The sequence below is a fragment of the Ailuropoda melanoleuca genome, chromosome 6 (assembly GCF_002007445.2).
Source record: "Ailuropoda melanoleuca isolate Jingjing chromosome 6, ASM200744v2, whole genome shotgun sequence".
NCBI classification, from domain to species: Eukaryota; Metazoa; Chordata; class Mammalia; order Carnivora; family Ursidae; genus Ailuropoda; species Ailuropoda melanoleuca.
The window spans coordinates 101,543,691-101,570,617 of record NC_048223.1 but is presented as its reverse complement, the minus strand read 5'-3'; the positions used below and the strand labels follow the sequence as shown (position 1 = coordinate 101,570,617).

The following is a 26,927-nucleotide window of genomic DNA, read 5'->3' as shown; positions in this document are numbered from 1 at the left end:
TTACTGAGTTGTGTGACCATCACCATCATCCAGTTTTAGAACCTCCTCATCACTCCAACGAGATGCCTCATGCCTGTTCACAGTGAATCCCCATTCCCCATTCCCATCCCCAACCCCAGGCAATCACTAGTTAGGTTTCTGTCCCTGTGGGTTTACTTTTGCAAGGCATTTCATAGAAAAAGAATCATTTAATACATGGTTTTTCGTGTTGGTTTCTTTCACTTAGCATAGTGTTTTTGGAGCCCATCCGTGCTGCCGTGTTCAATTATATGGATATACCACATTTGATTTATTTATTCACCAGGTGATGCACATTTGGGTAGTTTCTATCTTTTGGTTATTACGAATAGGCTGCTATAAACATTCTCATGTGCAAGTCTTTGTTCCCTTGGCTAGGTACCCGGAGTGGAATTGTTGGGTTTACGGTAAGTTTATAGTTAACTTTGTGGGGAGGGGCTTACTTCATTATTTTTATTTCTTTTTTAAAGCAGCTTTATTGAGGTATAATTTGTATACCAAAAAATCCACCTGCTTTACATATACAATTCAATGAATCTGTAAATTAGTATATTTACAGAGTTGTACAATCTAATTTTAGAACACTTCTAGCACCTTAAAAAGAAAACTTCTGCCCACTTAGTTACTGCATTTCCATTCCCAGCCTAGGCGACCTCTTATTTACTTTGTGTCTCTACACAGTTGCCTCTTATAAACATTTATATGAATTGGATCATGTAATATGTGGCCATTTGTATCTGACTTCTTTCACTGAGCTTAATACTTTTAAAGTTCATCCATGTGACACAATATAGCAGTATCTCACTCCTCTTTATTGTCAAATGATATTTCATTGTATGGATATATGCCATATTTTGTTTATCCATTCACCAGTTAATGGACATTTGGATGTTTCCACTTTTTGTCTATTTTGAATAATACTGCTACAAGTATTATTCATGTAAGTTTTTGTGTGGATGTATGTTTTCATTTCTCTTGGGTAGATACGTAGGGGTGAAATTGCTGGGTCACGTAGTAAGTATATACTTAACCTTTTAGGAAACTGCAAAACTGTTTTCCATAGTGGCTGTAAGATTTATTTTTCCATCGGAGGGTTCCAGCTTCTCCATATTCTCACCAACACTTGTTATTGTGACTTTTTGATTGTAGCCATTCTAGTGGATGTGACATGATGTCTCAATGTGGTTTTATGTTGTATTTCCTTATGACCAATAATGGCAACCATCTTTAAATGTGCTAATTAGCTATTCGTATATCTACTTTGGTGAAATGTCTATTCAAATCTTTTGCCCATTTTTGAATTGGGTTGCTTGTTTTGGTATTGTGTTGTAAGAGTTCTTGATGTGTTCTGGATGTATTATCAGATTTATGAATTGCAATTGTTTTCTCCCAGCTTGTGGCTCATCTTTTCATTTTCTCAGTGGTATCTGTTGAAAGATGTTTGAGGGGGAAAACGGACAAAACTCTGAGCTGTACTTCAGAAGAAGTCTAGCATCTGTGTGTGGGATTGATGGAAATGGACAGAGAATTCTCATTAATAAAACTCCTTAAATTGTAATATAGGGAATAAGCCTACGCCAAGTTTCTGAAAATTCTCTGGGAATCAAAGGGTTATAAGCAACTATTTATCGAAGCTTGTTTACAGTCCAGTTAATCAGTAAGCCAGAATCAGTGAAACTACCCATTCTGGGGGAGTACAAAACCCTTTCAAAAGGTTTCCCTGGATTAGGAGAAGCAGAGGCACGGGGGAGGAGAGATGAGTGGCTGTTCCCGAGCTACATAAATAATTTCCAGCTCTGAACGGGACAATTCTGCACTTCCTTGCCAGGTTCTGTCACACTGGTGTTTACTGGTGGGAAACTAGGAAGAGCTGGTTCTTGGCCCTTGGATTTTGACTAGTTGTTGGGAGAGGTAGAGCCCATTTTAGTGGGTCTCTTTGAGAAAGCCCAACAAGATGCCAGGCCTGCTCTCAGTCTCCTTCCACCTCCTCCTTGTCTTCAAGTTGGTTGCCCCCGTGACCTTTCGCCACCACCGCTATGCTGAGCTTGTACGGACGCTGTACAAGGTGCACAACGAATGCCCCTACATCACGCGGGTTTACAGCATCGGGCGCAGTGTGAAGGGAAGACACCTCTACGTGCTGGAATTCAGTGACCACCCTGGAATCCACGAGCCCTGTAAGCCCTGAGCGGTTCTTGGAGTGGATGGGGCAGGACCTTTCCCTTACAAATCCAGTAATTGGGGTGGTTTCTGGGGATGTCCATGGACCCCTCCACCTATAAAGTATCACCTCTTTCTCCAGCTGTGCTAAGTCTTTCCCTACTTAGCCCTCAAATTGCCCCTGCTTCTGGGGAGCTGCTGCCCCAATTCAGCCTCTAGTCTGTTCTTCCTTTTGAGGTTCTGTTTGCTCAAGACCTTCATGGTAAAAGGTGAGTCTTCTTCCCTGCTCCTACCCCATCCCCCTGCCTTCCCTCCCGCTACTCTTCTTTCTTCCCTGCTATTTTGCTATCTTTATCCAGTGCTTCAGGAGACCAAGCAGAAACAATTAGCTCTTCTCATTGTGCCAGGAAACCACAAAGTGTTTAGGGATTTCTCTTTGGGTAATGACAGTGTGATAGTGTATGGGACCTGGAGAGAGCTTGGGTCTTGGGTATTAGTTTTATTCATTGGATTACTTTCTGTTAGTTTGTTTCTATTATAAAAGCGATCTGTGTTTAGATTGAAATAGAAATTAGATAAACAAGAACAAAACTCACACATAATCCCACCACTCACAGATGATCATTGTTAAACATAGTGATGCATATCCTTCCAGACTTTTTTGTATGCATGCTTAATACCCCCACAACACATACATTTTTTTTTTATAAAAATAGAATCATGCTAGAACTGATTTTCTCATCTCATTGTCTTTTAGAAATAGCGTCCATGTCCATAAATGTGCGTCTACGTCGTATTTTTGGGCTGCATAATATTCCATCACATGGTTGTAGGTAACTGTTCATTGACAGACATTTAAGTTGTTTCTAATTTCTCACTTCTTTACTTACAGCAATTGTGACATCCAAATTATGTCAGTTCCTCCTTCACCCTGTCAGCTTCAAATCTCTCTCTTCCTTTCCACTTCCACATCCCCCACACTAGCCAAACACCATCACAACATCCCTGAAACACTGCACTAGGCTCCTGACTCTTCTAACTCCTACCTGCCACCACTCTCTAAACCTTCCATTTAGCTCACAGATGCCAGAATACTTTCCCCAAGTACTGATAGAATCCTCTCAGTGCCCTGCTTAGAATCCTTCAGTGACAACCTCACACGCAGTGGATCCTGTCCCTGACAGCTTCAGGATGTTACGTGGCCAGGGGGGAGGGTAAGGGTGGGTTGGTGCTGGCTCAAGGAAATCTATGCCATTAAATGAGGATAAGGACTTTGCTTTGAAGCCACACTTACATTGAAAGCACCATGCTTTTGGGGGGTGTGTTCATTGTAGGAGCCTGTGGGTGCTAGTGGACATTATAGGTTAGCCCCTCCCTCCCTTGCCCCCTTCCACTGCCTAGCATTCAAGGCCTCCTTGAGGCTTTCTCATCCTATTCTAGTCCTCACTATTCTCTTTCTCTGATGCGCTATCTGCAAGGGCTTGTAGATTCTGAACATACAACAAACAGAGAAGAAAACAAAGACCCCTCCCTTGGGGGCCTTAATTCTAGTGGTGTGAGACGGGAAACAAGTGGGAACGAAAGAAATACATATTGAATCAGAAGGAAAAAGTGCTATAGAGAAAAATAACCTTGAAAAGACAGAGAGAGAATGTCAATGCCAGGGAGGGGGTCATTGCTGTTAAGGAAAAGCTTCTCCTTTGAGGTGATTTTCGAGCATGTGATGGAGCGTGCTGCCCCCTAATTGGGGAAGAAAACGTTTGCAGGCAGAGGGAAGAGCAGGAGTGTGCTTGGCATGCCTGAGGAACAGCAAGGAGCCCCCTCCCCCGCCCCCTCCGTGGCTCCAGCAGACTGAACAATGGGAATGTTCACTCTGGGAGTGGTGTGATTGGGGGTAGAGATACTGGGCAGGAGATCATGTGGTGCCTTATAAGCCTTTGTAAAGATTTTGGCTTCCAGAGTAAAGTGAGAAGCCGCTGGAGGGTTTTAAGCAGAAGAATGACACAACCTGACTTAGAATTTATTTTTATTTTATTTTATTTTTTTTAATTTAATTTTATTATATTATGTTAATCACCATACAGTACATCCCCAGATTCCGATGTNCCCCCGCCCCCTCCGTGGCTCCAGCAGACTGAACAATGGGAATGTTCACTCTGGGAGTGGTGTGATTGGGGGTAGAGATACTGGGCAGGAGATCATGTGGTGCCTTATAAGCCTTTGTAAAGATTTTGGCTTCCAGAGTAAAGTGAGAAGCCGCTGGAGGGTTTTAAGCAGAAGAATGACACAACCTGACTTAGAATTTTTAAAAGAGCACTCAGAATGGGGGTCAGCAAACTAGAGCCTGAGGGCCAGCCCTGTTTAGGTAAATAAAGTTTCACTGAAACCCAGCCACGCCCATTTTCTTTTTTTTAAGTAAACCCTATGCCAACATGGGGCTGGGACTCAAAACCCCAAGATCAAGAATCGTATGCCTTACTGACTCAGCCAGCCAGGCACCCCTGCCCATTTGTTTTCGTATTGACTATGTCTGCTGTTGCTGGAAGCATCGAGTAGCTAGACAGAGACAATATAGCCTACCATCCCAAAGTATTTAGATCTGGCCCTTCACAGAAAACGCTTGCTGACCCGTGACTCCGGAGAATAGACTTCATGGGCGGGGCAGATGCAAGGGGTCGAGAAGGAGCGTTCCTGTAACAAACCAGGTGTCAGCGTATGGGGCTCAAACCAAGATGATAGCAGGGGTTGTTATGAGAAGTGGTTTTATTCTGGATAAATGGAAAGTGGAGACAGAGTTTTATATTAAGCACCTTTAGGTGCAAGACATTATGCTGGGTTCTATAGGGCAGTAGTTCCCAGACTTGAATTTCACCTTAGTTTTAAAAAAAATTTTTTAATAGGAGATTGGAGGGGACCAACATAGATTTTCCAGATCTTATTTTGCTGAACAAGGATGTTGAAGAATACTACCTGCCATCTGGTATCACCATCCTTTTCTAAAAGAAGGGATATTTTAGCGCCAAGAAAAGAAAGACATAATCTAAGATTAAAGAAATACCTTAAGATTTAAAAATACACATTACAGAAGATTCACTACACAATCCTCGTGGGTTATAGACGTTCCTTTGGGAGAGACTGCTGTAGGTATACTAAGATAAATACAGTGGATTGTATCCTAAGGAAAATTAAAATGTGCATACCTTGCAAAGGCCCGATCTAGTAAAGGAAACACGAGATGTGCAAAATTAGGTAAAACTCAGAGTAGAAAGTAAAGGAAAGTTCAATAGCAAGTTCATTCCCAGCAGGGAGAAACCAAGATGTCTTCTCAGAGTGAGTGACATCTGAACTAAGCCTAGAAGGATGGTGAGGAGGATTTGGAAATGTGGAGATGAAGAGGTCCAGAATCAGAAAAGTCACGGAGGCAGGAGAGTGTGGGGTGGAAGAGAAATCAAGTGGCAAGAGCTTTTCTCCCTTTTAAAAGGAGGCAAGACTGATTTTAAGCGGTTCTAGAGGCTCTTTTCAAGCCCTCAATTCTTACTTCAATTGAACAGTTAGCATAGCCAAAGAGAAGGCATAGGCACACTCCTCCTCTGTGCCTCAAGACATGGCATTCTCAGATATATTTTAGTTTTCTTGGTACCAGGAAAATTCAGTTTTCAACTGGGACGATTAGGAACTGTTATGCCACAACCCAGACTTTTTTTTATTTTTTAATTTTATTATTATATTATGTTAGTCACCATACAGTACAACCCCGGATTCCGATGCAAAGTTCGATGCTTCATTAGTTGCGTATAACATCCAGTGTACCATGCAATACGTGCCCTCCTTACTACCCATTACCGGTCTATCCCATTCCCCCACCCTCTCCCCTCTGAAGTCTTCAGTTTGCTTCTCAGAGTCCATAGTCTCTCATGTTTCATTCCCCCTTCTAATTACCCCCCTTTCTTTATCCCTTTCTTCCCTCATATGGTTTCTCTCATCTATGGAACATAACAACCCAGACTTTATACAAGCAGGTCTTGGGAAAACACCACCTTTACCTTGGAAAGGTTTATTTCTGAGAAGTACCAAGCTACTGTAAATGCCGCCTGGGCTTTGGGCCTCCATCTTATTAATTAACTAGGGACTCCAACAAGTTACTCAGCTGCTTCTGTTCCTCTCTCCTCCTGAGGCTAATCATGCCTTCTTCACAGGTTTTCTGTGAAGATTAGGAGTAATGAACACAGTAGGGGTTCGGTGGCATGAATTTCTGTGGCATTTATAATTGCAATTTGTTCACAAAGGCCTCAGGGATCACTGGAAACACCCAACCGAAGCGTAAGATTTTCACTTATTCGTTACGGGAAAAGAGGGAAAAGGCCCCCCTGGAAGGTGAGGAGTCCTTGGCACGTGCGAGCTCTCCCCATCTTCTCTTCCTGCGTGTTCTTCTCGCGCTTGCAGTGGAGCCGGAAGTCAAGTACGTGGGAAACATGCACGGCAACGAGGCGCTGGGCCGCGAGCTGCTGCTGCAGCTGGCCGAGTTCTTGTGCGAGGAGTTCCGGAGCGGGAACCAGCGCATCGTGCGGCTGCTGGAGGGCACGCGCGTGCACATCCTGCCGTCCATGAACCCCGACGGCTACGAGGTGGCCGCCGCCCAGGTACCGAGCCCTGGCACGGGGCCCTGCGCACAGCAGAGCCCTCTGCCCCGTCCGTCAGAGCATCCTCCCGGTCCCGCTGCCAGTGCCCCCGTGTCATTGAGAGAATGCCGGTGGGTGCACAGCACGGTGCGGAGACCGGGTTCAGCCCTGTGGCAGCCTAGGCAGTGAGCGTGGGCTCCCTCCGAGCTTCGAGCTTCGTTCTCTCAACACCTTTCCCGCTGACCTCGCGGCTTTATCGTGAGAATCAGGGAGGCGGTCTGTGACAACGCTCCCTAAACTGGAAAATACGCAACAGGTGTGAAGGGAGGGCTCTTGCAAAACAGGCCTTCTTCCCTCGGTGCTTGCTTCCCTACATACTTTTCTCCCTCCCACGATATAGTTCCAGTTGCATTTGGGGGGAATAGAACTAGCTTGTCCCAGAATTGTGTGGTTGCGGGCTAATTCTAGAGTCTTCATGTTTTGGGTTGTATTTTTTTTTTAAATTGAAGTATAATGACACAATATTATATTAGTTTCTGGTGTACAACATAGTGATTGGATATTTGTGTACTTTGCTAAGTGAATACTATATTTCTGTACAGCTTTTTCCTCTGTAGTATAGTACTCAGCCTTTAAATTATTCTAGAATTATGTTGTGCAGGGGTCTATGGGCTTTTACTTTATTTTCTGACATAATTTCAAAATGTTAGTGTGCTTAACTTTAAATCAATGATTTTTTTGTGGGGTATGGTTGTGCATCAGAATCATAGGGGAAGATTTTTTGAAATACAGATTCCTAGCCTCCTCCCCCCGCATCTACTGAATACGAATTTTTCCAGTGTGAAGCCAGGCATCTGCCTTACACAATGGATATGTTCCTTTAAAAGCTGTGTTTAAACCTGGTTTGTTTGGGCTTTTGGATGAGGGGGCAGGGGGTTGTAAATTAAAGAGGCTTTTTTTTTTTCCAACTTAAAAATATGTCTCTTTGAGGTAGTCTTGCAATTTTTTTTTCATTTTTAAGACTAGATTTCATTACTTTACTTTTTAAAAAATTTTATTGTAGTAAGAACACCCAAGATGAGATCTACCTTCTTAACAAAACTTTAAGTGTACAATACAATATTGTTGGCCGTAGGTACAAAATTGTCTCCAGTTCTGGTCTCCAGAATCTATCTATCCTGCTCAACCAAAACTTTATGTACCTTCATTAGGAACTCCCCATTTCCCCCTCCTCCTAGTCCCTGGCAACCACCCTCCACTCCCTGATTCCATGAATCTGACCACTCTGTCCTATACAAGTGGAACCATACAACATCTGTCCTTTTGGCCCGTCCCATTTTAGACCTACTTGAGGATAAGGCTGGGGAGGTAAGTAGAGGAAGGGAGGGGAAGGGAGCCAAAATGCTGAATGAAACACAGATTTGCCCCTTGCAATCTCACAACTTCCTGCCAACACAACAAATGAGAAAAAAAAGTTTTGTTCCCACACTGGAAAATCAGAAAGGTGCACATTAACATCTCGAGACTTGAGTTTCCAAAGTAGCAGGAATATTTGAAAGAGATGTGAGGGAAGACCTCTAGCCTGGCTGCTTTCCTTCTATTGGTCCTTCCCAATATTGCAGTGGGGAGACTGAAGAATGTCAGACTTGCCCACATCTTTTGGGGAATGAGGTGAGGTGGGAGAAAGTGGAGAAAACCCCTGCCAGCCCCCTAAATCCTAGAGCCACCTCTGGGGAGCCAGTCACCTTTGCTCACCTGTTGTGTACTTGTTCAGAGGGAGCAGATCTTGAACCTGAGCCCAAGAGAGGCCCCACCAGGTTCTCAAATTCCCAGAACTACCTGCCATACCCAGAGGAAACCTGTCTGCGTGGCTACACAGGGAAGTCATGCTTATCCACTATACTAAAGGTACCCGTAGGTAAAACAGAATAGTCTCTCCTTTCCCCACCCCACCAAAGATTTTTAATCTTAATCCCTAGAACCTGTGCATATGTTATGTTACCTGGCGAGGGAGGATTAAGGTTGCAGATGTAATTAAGGTTGCTAATCATCTGACCTTAAAATATCCTGGATTATTTGGATGGGTCTAGTGTAATTCATCACAGGGGTCCTTCAAATGTGGAAGAGGAAAACAGAAGGTCACAGTCAGAGAGATTTGAAGATGTTGTGCTACTGGTCTTGAAGAGGAAAGAAGGGACCATGAGCCAAGGAATGTGTGTCGCCTCTAGAANGGGGGGGGGGGGGGGGGGGGGGGGGGGGGAAAGCCGGAAACAGATTCCTTTAGAGACCTCAGAAGGAACACAGCCCTCCTGGCACCTTGATTTCAGTCTTGTGCAACCCATTTCAGTCTTCTGACCTCCAAAACTAAAAGATAATAAGCTTGTGTTTTTTAAGCCACTAAGTATGTGGTAATTTGTTGCAGCAGGAATAGGGAATGAATGAACATACCACCTACCCTGTTTATGGGAACTTTCTGTTAGGGAAATGCCCCACCTGCCAGCCTAATGACCTGGTATGATTGGTGAATCAACTGATAAGTAAATTAACATAGCTGTTAATATGCACAGTTAGAAGCTACGTTGATATGAAGGAGCAAGTAGTGAAAAACTCCTGGAAATGTAATGAAAATCATTATCTCATAGAAGTGAAAAATCAAACTCCCAATTGAAAAATTATATAAATATTTCCCCCCTGAACAGAATTAATGTAGGAAACTTGAGGTAGCTTAAATAACTATTATGTTCTCAATGAGATATAAGAGTAAATATGAGCAGCATGCCATGAAAAATAGAGAAATCTAAGAACAATAGGATTTTTTTTTAAATATGAAAGTGGTAGTACATCTGTGAGTCTTTAGCTGCCCAACATCCGTCCATTCACCCCACTTCCAGGAACAGCCACCAATTTGGGCTCTACTCTCAGTCCACAGGGCTCCAAAGGACCCATTCCCCTTCTCCAGTGCCATACAAAACATCGAACGGAATTTCAGTTTTGTGAAGGCCTTTGAACATACCTCTATTTTACTACTTGATATATCTAATTATTTACATATATATCTATCTCCCTGTATATATTATGAGTTTCTAGAAGGCTGGCCTAATGTCTCATTATCTCTTTTCCTAGTGTCTTTCAGAGGGCTTTGAGATGCACTTAAGTGAGTGTTGCTTGGCTACAAGGATGAATGAATGAGTGACTACATGACCGAATAAATGATACAGTTTGAAGTGTGAGCTGAGAAATTAAGGGAACCAGGAAGTTTATACTGCTAAGAAGAAAAATAAACAAGGATCCTAAATTTAAAAAATAAAGGGGTTGGGTTGATTTCCATGGTGCAGCTGCTTTGGAAACAGTTTAGCAGTTTCTGAAGAAGTTAAATATAGACTTAAATTATAACCCAGCAATTCCAGTAGGTATCTACCCAAGAGAAGTGAAAACATACATCCATACAAAGACTTGCACAGGAATGTTCATAGCAACGTTTTCACAATAGCCAAAAAGTGGAAATAATCCAAATGTCCATTTGCGGGGTTGCTTAGTATCCCCCTCCCAAATTCATGTCTACCTGGAACCTCTGGCTGTGACCTTATTAGGAAATAGCGTCTTTACATATGCAATCAAGTTAAGGTGAAATCATACTGGATTGGGGTGACTAACTTAAATATGACTGGTGTCCATATAAGAAAAAAGAAATCTGTACAGAGACACACATGGGGAAGAAGGCCTGTGAAGATGGCAATAGAAATTGGAGTGATGCGTCTACAACCAAGGAACACCGAAGATGGCCAACAGCCACTGGAGGCTGGAAGAGACAAAGAAGGAGCTCCCCTGGAGCTTTGGAACATATGACCCTGCTGACATCTTGATTTCAGACTTCCAGCTTCCAGATCTGTGAGAGGATACATTTCTGTTGTGATAAGCCACCTAGTTCATGTGATTTGTTACAGCTTAGAGCAGCCCTAGGATCTAGGGCCATATAATAGTCTATTAATTGGTAAATAGATAAGTATAGTAAATCCATAGAATGGAATATTAATCAGCCATAAAAAGGAATGAAGTACTGTTACATGCTACAACACAGAGAAACCTCAAAAAAATTATGCTCAGTGATAAAAGCCGAACATCTAATGTGTGATCCCTCTTACTAACATGGCCAGAAAAGGCAAATCTGTGGAGAGAAAAAGTGATGTCCCAGGACTGGACAAAAATGAGGAATGGTGGGATAGGCATAAGGTTTCTTTTCAGGGTGTTCGAAATCTTCATAAGTTAGATTGTGCTGATGCTCATGAGACTGTGTCAGCAGGGACTAATAACTCGTTGACTTGTACACTTAAAATGGTGTGTAAATCATACCTTTCGTGGTATGTAAATTATATCTCAATAAAGCTATATTTAAAAAAAATAGAGGTTCCCATTATTCCGAAACACCCTACTCTTGTTAGAGCTTCTCCTGGGATCTCTACCATCAGCATGTGGTCTACAAGAAAACTTGAACCGTGCCATCGGGACTTTGGATGAATTAAAGAAGAAAATGCTACATCATTTGATAGATTAAGCTAATGCCCCAAAATACTATGCCACATAGTTTTCTTCAACTCTAGGACTCAGCCGGAAACCTCCCTTTTTCATTTCTTCATTTCCCCACTAGGGCGCAGACAGCTCTGGGTATCTGGTTGGCAGGAGCAATGCAAATGGAGTGGACCTGAACCGCAACTTCCCTGATCTCAACACCTACATCTACTACAACGAGAAACACGGAGGCCCCAACCACCACTTGCCCCTTCCAGACAACTGGAAAAGTCAGGTAGGAGACGAAATCTGCATGCAGAAGCAGGTACATCGGGATCTGGAATTTCTAGCAATCTTCACATCAGTTAAACAGGCAAGAATTTAGCATCAACTTAACCTCATGTTAATCTGTCCAGAGTGGTAGGAAGGGTATCTTCTGCCCTTTGTATTCATTCTCTCCCCCAGCGGAGAGCCCTTCACAGAGCACATACTGTTTGATGTTAGTGGCCACAGTAGTGAAAGGAAAGCGCTATCCTACGGCTGGCTGCTCAGTACTTTACAGTTGTACAAAATTCTGTCTTAGCGTTTCAGTTGATCATTGTAACACTGTGGGGGGAGTGCACGGAGCAGTCACCCGTCCCTGTTTTACAACTCTCACAGCTAGTAATTGATGGGCTCGGGATTAAAACCCGGGTCTTCTGGCTCCTAAGCCAACATTCTTTCTACTGCATTGTACTGTTGGCAGAGGACCAGCACCTATAGAGAAGTCTCCCTTACATGGGACGCACTGTGTGCTCACCAACAATTAGCTGTAGAGGGAGGTTCGGGGAACTCTGAGCTCTCCAACCATGCTACCCCTCTTCAAACCAATCTCTCTCTCTCCCTTTTTTAAATAGACTTTTTTTTTCCATCCAACAAGAAGCCACAACTTTAAGAATGATAGAAACAGTACAAATTTCAAACCAAGCTATAGTTATTCTTTTGAAACACCAAAAAAAAAAAAGTTCTCCATTTTCTGATGATTACATTGTCATGTAATAACATTACTGCTGTTCTTCAGGCTCGGACTGCCTTTGCTCCTGACACATTTGCTCGTGACATGACCAATTCTATGTCCTTGACCTCTACACCTGTTGGATCTGCCTCTTCCTCTTTGCTCTTCCTGTGTACAATTGGAGTCTGGTGTTTTCTTGAATGTTTGAGACAGCTTCACCTTGAACTTTGAATTTCTCAGCAGCTGCTAGTTGCGCCTGCTAAGTTCTCAGTAACAGACTTTATTTTTTTATAGAGCAGTTTTAGATTCACAACAAAACTGAGGGGGAAGTACAGAGTTCCCATAAACCCCTGGCTTCCAGGGATCAACCTCCCCACATCAGAGTGGTAATTTGTTACAGTCGAAGAACTACACTGACTCATCATCACCCAGGTCCGTAGTTTACTTTGTGTTGTATATTCTATGGGTTTTGACGAATGGATCATGGCCTCTGCCCTCTGCTATCGTCTCATACGCAATGGTTTCACTGCCCTAAACGCTCGTTCTTTTAGCTGTTTTGTAAATTGGGATTCCATATGCGATTTCATTCTGAAAAAGAGTGCGTCTACTTAATTTTTTAAACCATCAGGCAAAAGACCAAAATTTCCCCATCTACTAGACTTCTCATATCCAGGAGGACACTTTCTGTTGTATTCGGACATGCCATCTTCTCAGGCCGCTTCCTGACAGACTCGTTTGGAGAGCCATTTGGCACCTCCGGTTGCAGCTTCACCGCCAGGCCCTCATCTCTCCACAGGTGGAACCTGAGACCCAGGCTGTGATCCAGTGGATCCGCTCCTTCAACTTCATTCTTTCGGCCAATCTCCACGGAGGGGCAGTGGTGGCCAATTACCCGTATGACAGGTCCCTGGAGCACCGGGTCCGAGGATTCCGCCGCACTGCCAATACCCCCACGCCTGACGACAAGCTCTTCCAGAAGGTGTGCAGAATGGCAACTCATCTGGCCAGAGGCATCTGAGGCTCAGGAGAGTGTTTAGGGGGTCTAATAAACGAGGTTATGATGATATGGCTACACTAATGAAAAGTAGATCTTGTGCATGAAAAAATATTTACATAATAGTTCAAAACAGCAGGAGAATAAAAAGAATGGACTAATTCTTTTATAGTTGCTATATTAGTAAATATGATTAATATAAAAATTAACATTATTAATTCATTAATGAATTCCACAGAGAATAACACCAGTTATGGCTTTGCAAAGCAAATTTATTATTATATTTTTTTCTTCCAGTAATCTCTTTTTTTCCACTGTTGTGAAGTAGTAATGAAAGAGACTTATAGAGATTCCACGTATGTTCCTCTCCTTCCAACACACCTCTCACCCCCAATACATACAGTAGTCCCCCTTTTATCCTTGGGGATACATTCCAAGACCCCCAGTGGCTGTCCGAAACCACAAATAGTACTGAACCCTATATATAATTTTTTCCTATACGTACCTACAATAAAGTTTAATTTATTAATTAGGCATGATAAGAGATTAGCAATAATAACTAATAATAAAATAGGGCAATTATAACAACATACCATGATAAAAGTTATGCGAATATGGCCTTTCTCTCAAAATATCTTACTGTAGGGGCACCTGGGTGGCTCAGTCAGTTAAGTAACTGACTTTTGGTTTTGGCTCAGGTCGTGATCTCAGGGTCCTGGGATCAAGCCCTGAGTCGGCTTCTGTGCTCAACAGCTGGGCCGAGGATTCTCTCCCTCCCTCTCCCTCTGCCCCTCCCCCTGTTTGTGGGCGTGCTCACTCTCTTGCTCTCTCTCTCAAATAAATAAACAAATCTTTAAAGAAAATCTTACTGTACTGCACTCACCCTTCTTGTGATGAGGCAAGATGATAAGATGCCTGCACGGTGAGATGAAATGAGCTGAATGACGTAGGCATCGTGACCTAGCGTTAGGCTACTATTGACCTTCTGACATATTGAACTCTGAACAATATGTCAGAAGGAGAGTCATCTGCTTCCAGACCACAGTTGTCCATGAGTAACTGAAACCACAGAAAGCAAGACCATGGGTGAAGGGGGGACTACTGTAATCGCTTTCATGGCCAAGGCCTATCTTACTTGCTCCTTGTTTTCTTCCGTAAAACTCAACTAGAAGATGGTACACCTAGAAAGGAGTTTATATGTTATCTAATATCACCCCTCACTTTGCACTTGAAGAAACTTATCCCCCAGATAGTAGAAAGATCAGAATACAGCTCTTCTAACTCTAGTCCCCCACACATGCGTGTGTGCATGTACACACACACACACACACACAAACCCCATCTTCCTATGCCTGCTGGTATTTTCTTTCACTAAGGCAAGTAATCAGTTGTTTATACATAGTGGGTTTTCATGGTGTCACCCTATTTCTGAGTGTGAGCATTGCTGTATGAGTTGGGAACACTCAGGGCATTTTCCATCTATTTTACCTACAGCTGGCCAAGGTCTACTCGTACGCACATGGATGGATGCACCAAGGTTGGAACTGTGGGGATTACTTCCCGGATGGCATCACCAATGGGGCTTCCTGGTATTCTCTCAACAGGGGTAAGAAGAGTCCTGGGTACAACAGTGCTGCAAGCCAAAGTGAAATAGGGCTTATCTCTCTTTCTCAGGGAAACAACAGGAAAACCATAGAATTTTGCATTCAAGTAGAGATCTGAGAAATGGAAAAGTCTTAAGTTGACATTTACTATCATCTTGTGATTCTTTAAAACGAAGGTAGGACCACCGTGTGGTCCTTTAAAACTGGTGGTTTACACAGTAGATCAGGGCATAGGAGGGAAATAGTGTCAAGTGGTTAAGAGTGTGGCTGTAAGGGTACATTGGGTGGAAGCCCAGCTTGCCCATTTACCAGTTACGTGGCTTCCGGGTAATTACTTAACCTCTCTGTGCTTCAGTTTCTCATCTGTAAGAGTAACAATACTTCTGGGGCAACTGGGTGGCTCAGTCGGTTAAGCATCTGACTCTTAATTTCGGCTCAGGTCATGATTTCAGGGTTGTGAGATTGAGCCCCACATTAGGCTGTACACTGGGTGCAGAGCCTGCTTAAGATTCTCTCTTTCCGTCTCTCTCTGGCCCGCCCCATGCTCTCTCTCTTTCAACAACAACAAAAAAAGAAAGAATAACAATACTTGCATTGTAATTTTGATGTGAATATTAAGCAAAACGATGTGCATAAAGCATTTGGAAATGCCTGGCTTAGAAATGTTAGGTTCTTTTCTCTCTTTTTTAAAAAATAAGATTATTTGTTAGAAAGAGAGAACAAGCAAGAGGGGGAGGGAGAGAGGGAGAGGGAAAAAGAGAATCTTGGGCAGACTCCTCGCTGAGCACAGAGCCTGATCTGGGGCTTGATCTCACAACCCTGAGATCATGACCTGAGCTGAAATCAAGAGTCAGATGCTTAACCAACTGAGCCACCCAGGCACCCCAAATGTTAGGGTCTTTTTTTTTTTTAGGTTTTTCTATTTATTCGTTTGAGAGAGACAGAGAGAGCGTGAGAACTAGAGCACGAGCAGGGGAGAAAGTCTGAGGGAGAGGGAGAAGCAGACTGTCCACTGAGCAGGGAGCCCAGTGTGCGGCTTGATCCCAGAATCCCAGGATCATGACCTGAGCCAAAGGCAGGTGCTTAACCAACTGAGCCACCCAGGCGCCCCTGTTAAGGTCTTTTCTAAGTAGCATGGAACTATGCCTTACATAGCAACAGATGACCAAAGGAGCTGGCCTGGACACCAGCAGTCCTCTGCTGTGTGCTCTCTGTACCCTGCCTGCCCATCTCCTGTGAGCCAGTGTTTGCCATGGACATTGGCTATTGATAGCATAGCAGAAACCTCCAGCAGGGGCTTCTCTCTCTATTCCCTGGGCCTTCCCCAACACCAGGGGTTGAGCTGGAACCTCTGTTTATGAACCTTCGGTAGATAGGGAACCTAAAGATAGGGAGGAGGCTGAAGCAGGAAGCCAGGTTCTTTCAGGCATCATGTTTTAGCAGCTTTCTCTTCCATACTTTCAAATCTGACCTGGACAGAGCCCAGGTAATAGAAAGCTCACTGGTAAGAGCTGAGCTGGTAGCTGGTTCTATGGAAAGTAAGGAGGAGGAAGGTTAGGGAGTCACTAAGTACTGGGAAGTGATCCACTTCTTGTGGCTGAAAACTTGCTTGAACACGAAGTGAGAAGATTTTGTTGAACTTTATTATTGTTTTTTTTAGTTTGCATTAGAAAACCAATAGATCACCCTCCCCCCAATTTAAAATATGAAATATACTTTTCCAAATTGTACTTGTTTCTCCTTCCCCCTTCCCATCATCTGGGAAACCATTAACCATGCTTCCACTGAAAATCGTTGCCCTAAAATAAGTTGATACAATTCCAAGTTTATTCAGCTCATTTAAATGATTGTTCCAACAGTGTGGTCTCCGGACCAGTGTTATTAGCATCACCTGGGAACTTGTTAGAACTGCAAATTGGAAGAGGGGGCTTACCCCATACCTACTGAAACCCTAGTGAAGGCCCAGCAAGCAGCCTGTATTCGGCTGGAAGGCACAGCCTTCTTGATGATTCTGATGCAGAGAGCGATCCAGTGTCAGAGGCACAGTTCTCCAACTTTCCCCGTTCTCTCTGTAACAGCCACTCATGCTCATCAGCTTAGAGCAGGTGAAGTTGATTCGATGAAGTTTTTAACCCAATACCCGTTACATAAATACCACTCTAATAAATCGGGCGTATATTAAAAAATCATTGATTCGATTGGAGAATACAGAAGATAGAAGCAGACAGACATTCGATGGAAGAAAACTATAGCTGCTTCTGTTTTTCCAAGGGCCTGTCTTTCTGGGTTAACTGTTCTCATGTTAGTGCTGTGTTCTCAGATAGGAGGAGGGATGTGAAAGCAAGACATTCATCTTCTCTCTACCCTCCAAGGTCTGAAGAACATCATCACCCAAAGAGAAGGTCTGTGCCCCGGAGGCAGTACAAGTGCGGGGTCTCAGATCAAGGCACCACTAACCAGCAGACTGTGGAAACGCTGAGGGTCATGAAGTGAATTTAAGGGATGAAATGGGGAGGAGGAGGGGATGGGGGTGACAACATGGGCATTTATGACGAGAGGAAACTGGGAAGCTGGGGAAAGGTTTTCTGGAGGAAAGAAATACATGGAGACCGAGAGGTAGAATGGAAGGTCATGGCGGGGTGCGGAGAAATCGTGGTTGTGGAGAGTTGAGTGGGGGCATTGATGGGATCCAGGTTATACAGATCTCCCTCTGCCCTCTTCCCCTTAGGAATGCAAGACTTTAACTATCTCCATACCAACTGTTTTGAGATCACACTGGAACTGAGTTGCGACAAGTTTCCTCGCCAAGAGGAATTACAGCGTGAGTGGCTGGGTAATCGGGAAGCCCTAATCCAATTCTTGGAACAGGTAAAATCCCATACTTGAACTTTCCTGGTTACAGAAAGAAAAGTGTTTTCCGGTGGTAGGCAAGGTGTTTTTGTGAGGCTTAGTTCTGACTTTTACTTTGACTCCATAGCATACATCTGGGCTGTTTCTACCCATCAGATTTACTCATTCAACATTATTGAGCACAGTTATCTGTCAGAAGCTGTACCATATGCTGGGGGTAATGGGCAAACAAATACCCCTGCCCATATAAAGCTTGTATTCTAGGGAGGAGAGACAGACACTAAACAGAATAGTAAAGTAAATTTTATGACTTGTTAAATGCGAAATCTAATGAAGAAGGCCCTACAGAGAAAATGACGTTTAAACAGACTTAAAGGAGGTGAGGGAGAAATTTATGCAGATTTCTAGGGGAAAAGAGACACCCTGATGGGGACACCACAGAAAATGCAAGGCTTGCAACAAGCAGTCATTAGGGAAATGCAAATCAAATACACACTCTTTAGGATGACCTCTATAAAAAAGAAAAAAAAATTACCATAAACGACAGACAGTAGCAAGCATTGGCAAGGATGTGGAGAATTGGAACCCTTGTGTATTGTTGCTGGGAATCTGGAATGATGCAGCCACTATGAAAAACAGTATGTGGTTCCTCAAATATTAAACACAGAATAGCGTCCATGATCCAGCAATCCCACCTCTGGGTGTAGGTCCAAAAGAACCGACAGCAGGATCTCAAAGAGATGCTTGTACACCGATGCTAATAGCAGCATTCACAGTAGCTGAAAGGTAACTGTGACCCAGCTTGCAACCCAACTATCCATTGATGGATGAGTGGGTAAATGAAATGTGGTTTGGAGATACAATGGAATATTCTTCAGTCCTATAAAAGAAGGGAATTCTGAGATCTACAACATGGATGAACTCTGAGGACAGTATATAAAGAAAAATAACCCAGTCACAAAAAGACAACATTTTATAATTTTGCTTCTATGAGTAGTCAAATCCATAGAGACAGAGAGTAGGCTAGTGTCATGATTTGCCTTGGATTTTCACAGGATCACTTTGAGCACGCTGTTGAGAGAGGTTGTCGGGAACAGGAGGGCGGAGAGACTAGCTAAGGGGCTATTATCATAATCTTTGCGAAAATCGAATGTAAAAACATATGAGAAAGGGCTTTAGGACTCCCAAACACTGAACACATGTCTTATGGTCATAACCATGCACTGTAAACTTTCTCGCAGGTACACCAGGGCATCAAGGGAATGGTGCTTGATGAGAATTATAATAACCTTGCGGAAGCTGTCATTTCTGTTAGTGGGATTAACCATGACGTCACTTCGGGTAGGTGGCCATGCTTAGTGGGGTGAGAAGGAAGCCTTCACGTCCTCACCTTTTTTCAGCATGATCAGGAGGCCAGTTTGTAAGCCAGTGAGGCTAACAGGGGTGTCCAGGACATTGGGGCTGGGGACAGTAGAAAGGAAGGATGCTAGACACAGAGACAGTGAACTAAGAGGCCAGGACCAGAAAGATGTAACGTCTCTCCCAGCATTCAGGAGTCACTGCCTCATACAACTTAGTTAGGGGTGTTTTCTGGGTTTGAGGTTATTGGTCGCTCACATACTGGTGTGAATATAAAACTGATGTTTAGGGGCGCCTGGGTGGCATAGCGGTTAAGCGTCTGCCTTCGGCTCAGGGCGTGATCCTGGCGTTATGGGATCGAGCCCCACATCAGGCTCCTCTGATATGAGCCTGCTTCTTCCTCTCCCACTCCCCCTGCTTGTGTTCCCTCTCTCGCTGGCTGTCTCTATCTCTGTCAAATAAATAAATAAAATCTTTAAAAACAAACAAACAAAAAAAAACTGATGTTTAGTCTTATCCCTGACCCAGGCATTTCACTACACCTCCATCCAGGGAAGAGTTAGCAAGATGCATTCTGTAGGCTTGTTGCAGGGCAAGAGTGATGGCGGAGGCAGATCTTCTTGGAACCAATCTGGAACCTCCTGGGATGGTACAGAGTATCTCATATGGCACAGGTGTTGCAAACTGCCCCAGCCGAGTTTGATCATGCGCAACTCTTAGGTTTTCTTTCTTTCTTTCTTTCTTTCTTTCTTTCTTTCTTTCTTTCTTTCTTTCTTTCTTTCTCTCCTCTCCTCTCCTCTCCTCTCCTCTCCTCTCCTCTAATGCTCCCATTTTGTGTATGTTGGTACACTTGATGATACCTTACAGTTCCTTTTGGTTTTAATGTAGAGCAGTAGGTACCAGTGGTCAGGGGTGGGTAAAATTTGCCTATCTCCCAAAACTTCTATACGAGCAAGTCTCAGCCACATTTTACGACTCTGATGCCTAACAGCATGCAGGCATCTTACAGTTCAGACTTACAGTCTGGTTAAACTGGATGAAATCTCAACTTTAAGGAGATAGCTAATATTACTGGAGGTGGATCCCAACACATCTGACATGAGAGGCTCATTCAAGCAAAAGCAGCAACATTCTAAAGGCAGGATTCTATAGCCTCATAGTCAAGCATCAGACAGCCAGAATCCTCCATACCAGTGGCTGGACCCAAGACTGTTTAGGCGTCAAACCCAGGCATCCCTCAGAACTTCAGGGCTTGCTAGATTTTTATACCCTATTCATGCACAGACAGGGAATGTCTGAAACATTCTAGCCAATCGATATATATTGAATACCTCTAATTCTACCAATAAGAGCCCAATTTCAATACTCATGCTAAATTAACAAATTACTCATTTCACCACTGAAAAAGCTCATTGCTAACATTCATTATGCTACTTAGAAAAGCATCTAGTGTTGACTACAGACAAAGATAACTGAAGCCCTTGTAATAGCTGTATCTGTAATTGGGGCTTTCTGATATAATGCTAGCTAACCATTCCTGGGTGTAAGTCCCCAATTAAGAAAAAGACAGCCCCTGGGGTATAACTTACACTATCCAACATATGCATAATAACTCACTGCTTTTGCTTAAGTATTTTTAAAGGAATTACAGACATTTAATAGGGGGCAGAGAAGAGACTTCCTTAGTATTTATAGTCTGTCCCGTTCTTAATTGCATTTGTTATTTCAATTATTCATTGCTTAAAAGAAATTTCAAAGGCATGGTCACAACTGATTCTAAAGAGATACAAAGTCATTAGCCAAAATGCTATATCCCTGCCATAGAAAAATAGGCTTTCTTTTGATTTTTATTTTCCCCTTTAGAAGGTGATGGAAGAAATATTAAAAATAGAATTCTCAAAATCAGGGACACCTGGCTGGCTCAGTCAGTTGAGCATCTGCCTTCAGCTTAGGTCATGATCCCAGGGTCCTGGGATTGAGTCCCACGTCGGGCTCCCTGCTCAGGGGGGAGCCTGCTTCTCCCTCTCCCTCTGCTACTCCCCCTGCTTGTGCTCTCTCTCTCTGACAAATAATAAAATCTTAAAAAAAAAAAGAATTCTCAAAATCAGAGCTTTAGTGGCTATTTAGTCTAGCCCTTCCACTTAATAGAAGATTACACTCATACAACACCACTGACAGCTGGTTTTCTAACTCAGGGTCATCATGTCATTTAGTGCAGGACCATGTCCATAAATGCAGGTTGTGCACTGCACAACTGTGTGGCTTTTCCACGGATGCTCATTCATTCTCTGATTCAGTGCTCACAATTTCATAAAGCAGTCCATTTCTTTTTTTATAATTGTGTTTGTCACAGTAGTTTTCCTTCTATCTAGCAAAATCTTCCTCCTACAATTTAAACTCATAGTTCTCATTCTTATTTTTTTAGGTAGATGCCATTTCTTCACAGTGGCTTTTCAAACATTGAAACAGAAGTCTCATGTAGTTTCTTTACCATACAAAACATTCATAGATCTTTCAACCTTTCTCCGAGTGACCCTTTCCTGGACGTGAGTTTGTTTTAAAGTACAGGGCATAGAATTAAACGCAATACTCTCAGTACAGAGCAACTCCTACGTCCCGTGAGCTGAGAAGCCCATGCTCTTATTACATAAAATAACCTAAGATTCTTTTAGCTCTTAACCAGTTTCATCACGCTATTTTAAAAAAATCAACCTTGTGGTCAGCTAAAACCCTCAGACGGTTTTCATATCAAGGCCTCAAATGGCAAATTTCTAATCAGCAGACTGACTTATGTTCTTGTAACTTTTAGGTGACCATGGCGATTACTTCAGGCTCCTGCTTCCAGGTACCTACACTGTCACTGCCACAGCACCTGGGTTCGACCCAGAGACAGTGACTGTGACCGTGGGTCCTGGGGAACCAAAACTGGTGAGTTAGGCTGACCTTCACAGAGCACTGTAACGATCACTCACAACCCACTGCATGGTTCTAATCTCTGCCGAGCTTCATTCTTTCACTTAAAAAAAAAAAAATTGCTCTCATATACTTATTTTTCTCCTGTCATTCTCCTATTATATCCTTCACCATTTCTTTTTGGCTTTTTCCCTTTTTTCTTTTTAACATAGAATAATGATGAAAAGCACTATCTTCTAAATCTGACTCATTTGTCCACAGACCTTGGACAATACCTAATCAGTATTCCTCAGTTTCTTCCTCTGTAAATTGGTGATAACTCTTCCTATAGTTAAGAGTCTTATAAAAGAGTTTGGAATGAGAAAGTGCATATAAAGCATTTAGTACAGTGACCTGTACATCGAAAGTGCTCAAAAAATGTTAGTTTGTAAATCCCAGAGACCTTGCCCAGATGGACACCCTTGGGTGGCATGCTTCTGTGCCATGAGCTGGGACTACCACCAGATGGCGCACTGCGCCCTCCTGGTGCCCCGTGTGCCAGACAGTCTTACTGGCCGCTCACCTCAGCAAAAGAGCCAGCTGATCTCCGGTATTCAATTCTCCACGGGTGTTTCTTAGAGGTAGCACAAGGAGCAAGGAACTTTTTTTTACCTACCGGCTGGACCTTTTCAGCTTTGGTCATCTTAGATTAGGATCTCAGAGCTAAAACTCAGAGATCATGGACGCTCATCTTCAGATTTCTCAAATGGGGAAAAGTTAATGAGGCAATCCTATTTAATGAGCACCTATAGACCTTGTTTCCCACAAGTCCACTCTTCCCTATGGCCTCCTCACTCTGTCCAGTTCCTTCTCTGTACAATTCTAGAGCTTAGCCTACCCACTCGCCCCTTTCCCTGTTAACTCTGTGCAGTCAAGTGGCTTGTTTTTTTTCAAATACAGTTACAGATACCATTTACTGAATGGTTACTATGTATGAGACACAATATGAGAGCTTTCCAGAATGATCTCATTTAACCTTAACAATAACTCTGTCAGGGACATGTAAGTATTCCATTTATGGCCAAGGAAACTGAAACTCAGAGAAGGTAAGAAGCACGTCTAGTGTCACACAGCCAGTAAGTGGAGCTGCCATTGCAAGCTCTCTTGGGCCTTCAGGGCTGCCTTCTTAACCAGCCTGTTGTGTTACAGGGCCTCATGCTAAGCTTACAACCTGTGTTCATAACCCCTTATTTTAACACAAGGATCCTAATAAAGAGTTCTTTACATCCTCTGAAAAGTCCTCTGAAATTTCTAGATAGTTCCCCCTCTCCCCTCTCCTCCCTCTGTTCTTAGCTCCTGCACATTATAAACTACATCTACTTGCTGATGCAGGAAGCAAAGACTAACTCTGCCATGGCAGCCTGTTATCTGGTCCCAGTTTCCCAACCAGCTTTCTCTCCCCCCACCCCTTTTTCTTAATTTAAAATCAATTTAATTAACATACAGCATATTATTAGTTTCAGGGGTAGAATTTAGTGATTCATCAGTGCTCATTACATCCTGTGCTCTCCTTAATGCCCATCATCCAGTTACCCCATCCCTTCAGCCCCCTCCCCTCCAGCAACCCTTAATTTGTTTCCTATAGTTAAGAGTCTTATGGTTTGTCTCCCTCTCTGATTTTATCTTATTTTATTTTTCCTTCCCTTCTCCTACGTTCATTTATTTTGTTTCTTAAATTTTGTTCATATATATATATATATATATATATAAAATCTATCTATCTATTATCTCATATCTTCTTTACCCATTTATCTGTTGACGGACATCTGGGCTCTTTCTGTAGTTTGGCTCTTGTGGACATTGCAGCTATAAATATTGGGGTGCTTGTGTCCCTTCAAATCACTATGTTTGTATCCTTTGGATAAATACCCAGTAGTGCAGTTGCTGGGTTGTAGGGTAGCTCTATTTTCAGCTTTTTGAGGAGCCTCCATACTGTTTTCCAGAGCAGCTGCACCAGCTTGCATCCCCACCAGCAGTGTAAGAGGGCTCCCCTTTCTCTGCATCCTCACCAACACCTGTCGTTTCCTGACTTGTTAACTTCCGCCATTCTGACTGGTGTGAGGTGGTATCTCATTGTGGTTTTGATTTGTATTTCCCGGATGCCAAGTGATGTTAAGCATCTTTTCACGTATCTGTTGGCCATTTGGATGTCTTCTTTGGAAAAATGTCTGCTCATGTCTTCTGCCCATTTCTTGATTGGATTATTCTTTGGGTGTTGAGTTTGATTAGTTCTTTATAGATTTTAGATACTAGCCCTTTGTCTGATAAGACATTTGCAAATATCTTCTCCCATCCCTTTTTCTTGTTCTACCCTAAAATCAAATGACTGATTGACAGCCGCATGCGCGAGCCCTGTCTTACAGGTGCTCTTCAATGCCAGATTCCAACAACTGCAAATCCTCTGAAGGAACGTACTCTACTGCAAAAGATTTCACTTCCTTTGTTGTATAGCCGTTAAATAAATTAACATAACCTATCATTATGTCAAATATAACCCGGAAAGAAAAAAATTGTCTTTTGGATATAGTTCCCAGAGAAAAAAACAGCTAAGAATCCCTTTGTTGATCACAGGAGAACCTGTCCCTCTTTTCATTCTAAAGCAGAGATCCATCTGGCTGGGGGAAGAAAAAAGAAAAAAAAGATTATTTACCAGAGGGTTTTCATGTTACAGTTAAGACTCTTTCAAATATCTCCCAGAGCCGTCCAGTGTCCTCTTTGCTTTTTCCCACATCTGGCCAGGCGTCAGGCCTTTTCCTTCTCCTCTGTCCTTCCCGTATTTTGTTGCCTTCTCTCTCTCTCTCTCTCTTTCCTAGATCTCTGAATTACTAGACACGAAATGGTAATGATACAGTACCGTTAGCTCTGATTTCCTCTACTTTGGGGAACTAGCAGAAAAGCTGGCTGTGGATTTTTGTGGAAGAGGCAGAAAATAACCCCATGGAGAGCTCTCTGCCTGTTTTTCAACTCCCAGCTGGCTTCAGCAGCTCAAACTGTTCCACGGGCCTGGAAGCCAAGGATCCCTCAGGGGAGTGTGGTTAGAACACTGCGCCACTCCCTCTTGCTAGGATGGTTCCGCGTCCAGCAGATCTACACTTGTCAGAGGCAGCTTGACGTCTGCGTGCCACGGCCAGAGGGCAGGTTTTAATGTACTGCTGGCAAGGATGCATTCCCTGCACGTGGAAATTTGGAATTTAAGAATCCATGTAATAATCAGCATCGTCTCTACTATCTATATTTTCAAGCAATTACAGCAGCAAGTTTTGATCTGAAGGTCTGAGCGACTCATTGGCATGCCTGAGCACGACGCCTGTGACTCACACATGGGCCCAAAGGGGGTTATTACCGCAGCGTCAATCGCAGCTCCCGCCCTGCGTGACAGTGTTGGTGAAATTGCTGTTTGAGGTGTAGTGTACTTTTCTTCTAATACTGATAGAGCAGCTGTGTAGTTTCATCCAGGTGCACCCTATGTATCACCAGAGATTAGGCACCACTTCTTGGGACGATCGGCCAAGCCTGACACCACCCGCGCTGCTGTACTAATGTTCCGTAGTCCCATGCCCTCAGGACCTGGAACTGTGGTGAAAGCAGCACCAAACAGGTCTTCCCCAAGTTCAATTCCAGGAAATAGAAAACTGACTCCTCTACTCACCTAGCTGCTTCTTTTTTTCTTCCAGGTTAACTTCCATCTCAAGAGAAGCGTCCCTCAAGCCACCCCAACGAGGAGAGCTCCCAACTCAGGACATGGAGGCAGAGTCTTAGCAAAGCCAGCGCAGCCCTGGGTCAGCTAGGAAGGAGATGGATGCGGCGTGGCCCCGAGAGTCCCTGCCTGGGGGCCATGGTGCTGGGGCCATGTGTCAGAAAGGCTTGTTCCTGCTCTCCCATCAGATGGAGCTTTCTTTCTATTTTATTACCTGGGACATATTTAAATATAAACATATTCAGAACAATTCAGAATGGTCTCTGTTCCTGCGGTTAGAACCTCTGATGTGGCAGTGCGTCCATTCAGCAGTGTCCGGTAAGATTTTCCGATTCTGGGGGTATGGTTTGGATCCAGAAGGCTCTACGTCAGTCCACGCTGCATCTGGAGACCAGCTTCGGCTGGTTGGCCACTCCACCTCCAGTCTAGCACGGAGCCTGCAACATAGCAGGCACTCAAGGGAGATTTCTGAATGAATGGCTGAGAGGCTGAGCCGACTCATCATTAACGTTGTTCCCACAGTAAGGCCAGGTGACCAAGTCTTCTGAAATCCTGGAGGACTATTTGAACAACAGCCAATAGGTTCTCAATAAGCCAAGGTTTGCACACACGGATACCTACATACTGCTACTCCTTTCCGTACATGGGCATTTTACATAACATGCATCCTTCAGAGCATTTTCTGGATTTGTGAGTGTAATGTAGGTGCTGCTCTGGACCGGCTCTGTCCTGTCCCTGTACCGGTGCCACCCAGCACTGCCCACCTCGCTGAGCTCCCCAGGCCCTCTGTACTAAGTGTTATTGAGGAAGGAGATGTTAGTGAAGATTTCAAAGACATGTGTAGTCACGAGCACACAAGTTTACACACTCCCATCAGGTATGTTGGGGCTCCGGAGTCCCCTGTCCTCGGGGCTTGGTGAGGGTTCTTTCTCACGCACCCCGTTTCAGAGCCCAGCCTCAGGGAGACAGGGCAGGCTCCAGTTCCCTCCACTTGTTCACGTCCCCCCACTCTATCCACCTCCCCTACCTAGGCTCGCACTAACTAACTAACTAACTAACTAACTAACTAACTAACTAACGTTGAGTAACCTTCTCCTTTCAAGAAGTATTCCTACACCCTCAGAAAACAAAAGGTGCTTTAGCTGTGAAAACCCACCCTCTTCAGAAGGCCAGT

General features: G+C 43.6%; 1 protein-coding gene across 1 annotated transcript; it reads left to right on the top strand.

Annotated features, from left to right (window-relative positions):
- Positions 1 to 1,719: 1,719 nt before the first annotated feature.
- On the top strand, positions 1,720 to 26,010 carry CPN1 (carboxypeptidase N subunit 1). The gene is made up of 9 exons (XM_011231121.3): positions 1,720 to 2,195; positions 6,622 to 6,818; positions 11,443 to 11,598; positions 13,094 to 13,276; positions 14,786 to 14,897; positions 17,624 to 17,763; positions 18,987 to 19,086; positions 21,914 to 22,032; positions 25,731 to 26,010. The coding sequence occupies exons 1-9, from the start codon at positions 1,973 to 1,975 to the stop codon at positions 25,842 to 25,844; spliced, it is 1,344 nt and encodes a 447-aa protein (XP_011229423.1). The 5' UTR covers positions 1,720 to 1,972; the 3' UTR covers positions 25,845 to 26,010.
- Positions 26,011 to 26,927: the final 917 nt, after the last annotated feature.

What these genes read in the sequence shown, in the direction of transcription:
- CPN1 (XM_011231121.3), top strand. Translation starts at nt 1,973, where the DNA reads ATGCCAGGCCTGCTCTCAGTCTCCTTCCACCTCCTCCTTGTCTTCAAG. An exon ending in CCCTGGAATCCACGAGCCCT is followed by an intron (nt 2,196 to 6,621) that starts GTAAGCCCTGAG and finishes TCGCGCTTGCAG; the next exon opens with TGGAGCCGGAAGTCAAGTAC. An exon ending in CAGACAACTGGAAAAGTCAG is followed by an intron (nt 11,599 to 13,093) that starts GTAGGAGACGAA and finishes ATCTCTCCACAG; the next exon opens with GTGGAACCTGAGACCCAGGC.